The sequence below is a fragment of the Brassica napus genome, chromosome A1, assembly GCF_020379485.1.
Source record: "Brassica napus cultivar Da-Ae chromosome A1, Da-Ae, whole genome shotgun sequence".
Classification (NCBI taxonomy): domain Eukaryota; kingdom Viridiplantae; phylum Streptophyta; class Magnoliopsida; order Brassicales; family Brassicaceae; genus Brassica; species Brassica napus.
Window position 1 is genome coordinate 23,783,336 of NC_063434.1, and position 2,004 is coordinate 23,785,339.

General features: G+C 43.9%; 1 protein-coding gene across 1 annotated transcript; it reads right to left on the bottom strand.

Annotated features, from left to right (window-relative positions):
* Window positions 1-335: 335 nt before the first annotated feature.
* On the bottom strand, window positions 336-1,275 carry LOC125577075 (vacuolar-processing enzyme delta-isozyme-like). Its single transcript, XM_048737781.1, has 2 exons — window positions 824-1,275; window positions 336-740 (listed from the first exon to the last, which is right to left on the bottom strand). The coding sequence occupies exons 1-2, from the start codon at window positions 1,070-1,072 to the stop codon at window positions 603-605; spliced, it is 387 nt and encodes a 128-aa protein (XP_048593738.1). The 5' UTR covers window positions 1,073-1,275; the 3' UTR covers window positions 336-602.
* Window positions 1,276-2,004: the final 729 nt, after the last annotated feature.

Genomic DNA, 2,004 nt, shown 5'->3' on the forward strand with positions numbered 1-2,004 from the left:
TGCAAAACATTTTAATTACAATATGGGTTGATAAAACCATATAATAGTAAAATAACATAATCATTCTTAATTTAATCCATTAAAATGAAAAAAAAAACACTCAATGGAAGTACTGATCAAATTCTAGCTTCGACTGAACATTCTCTGCAAAAATGAATGTTACGTAACATTTATGGCAACAAAAAATTTAAACTTCAGGGTTTATCCTTTGGGTTTTTTGGTCTGCAGCAAAAGTCGTAACCGATATTTTGGGACTGGCGGTTTGTCCCGTTCACCAGTATATATGAGGATTTAATCAGCTGCTCCGGTTCAAGGTTGTAGAACTGTAAACCGTAAAGCATAACACGTGAATACGAGATGTTGACTCGAGTGCCGCCGAGCCTTATCCGATCACTTACTCATTCTCCAATTTAAGACCAAGACTTTCGCGTGAATTCTTGAAACTAGAATTGGTACGAGGTTATTATACTATGAATCCAATTTAAGACCAAGACTTTCGCGTTATCAAGTAAAATAGGCATCAACCATCTCCACACAATCAAATGTTATGCAATAACTTTCATATTTATAAGGCGATCACAATATTATTTTTTGCATATAATTTAATGGGCACAAGCTTCTTCAATAGCTGCAACACTTTTCTTCACATCCACTCCCATATTGCAGATATTGGCAAGTGCTCCTGCATACTTCATATCGTATTCCATCTTTGCTCCACATTGATTCTTGAAACTTTTAACCTGTGATGTTTTATTCAGTATATATTTGTTTTAAGGGTCTTTAAGTGGAACACAAGTAACAATAATTGATAAGGGGTTGTTACCAGAGTCTTGTAGCAGTCCCAATCATCTACAACAGGTTGTCCTGTTGTTCTTGTGGAAGTTAAGAGATCTAAGACATCGGTTTTTTTGAGTGAAAGTCTAAGAATCTCTATAATGTTCTGATCGATTTGTTTCCTGTGATTTATTTCCTCAAGCAGATTCTTCTGAGCTTCTTGTCTTTGAGGTGACCCCACAGGAGCGTTTTGAATCTGAGAGATAAATATATAGTGAAACATCAAAAACAGACACATCTTTCGTTTATGTTTCAATCTTGAAAGATTAGGACTTCACCTTCGTCTCGAGATATAACAGAGGGATATCTCGCGCATCGACCTGCGAAAGCAAAGAAACAATAGATTTAGTTCATATAATCTCCCTGGGACCACTTTCTTTCCTTCTTATGGTTAGAACTTCTTATACACGAAAAATCAATAGACCTTATCCCCGTAGTTTTCGTGTTCAGTGTTGGGGTCAAAATCGGTCACGACGGAATCAATGTCTGAAAGTCCGTAAAAATCAGCATAACCGTTTTTACGAAAAGTAATCTTCGTAAGATATCTTTACGAACAGCCTTGCAGTAAAATATCGTCCAAATCTCAATCGAACCACTAAATACCGATTGTCCGAAGGCAACGGACATGTATCCAAATCGGCCGCGGACAAGCTCGAGTATGGAAATCAGACCGCGGACAAGCCAAGCTCGATCGATACGCGGCAACCAAGCATGCACACAGCTCGGTCGCTACGTAGCGACCGAGCTCGAGCCAAGCTCGGTCGCTACGTAGCGACCGAGCATCTGTCTCGCTCGGTCGCTACGTAGCGACCGAGCGATCGTCCCGCCCGGTCGCTACGTAGCGACCGAGCTCGAGCCAAAGCTCGGTCGCTACGTAGCGACCGAGCGATCGTCCCGCTCGGTCGCTACGTAGCGACCGAGCTCGAGCCAAAGCTCGGTCGCTACGTAGCGACCGAGCGATCGTCCCGCTCGGTCGCTACGTAGCGACCGAGCTCAGCCAAGCTCGGTCGCTACGTAGCGACCGAGCGATCGTCCCGCTCGGTCGCTACGTAGCGACCGAGCTCAGCCAAGCTCGGTCGCTACGTAGCGACCGAGCGATCGTCCCGCTCGGTCGCTACGTAGCGACCGAGCTCGAGCCAAAGCTCGGTTGCTACGTAGCGACCGAGCGAT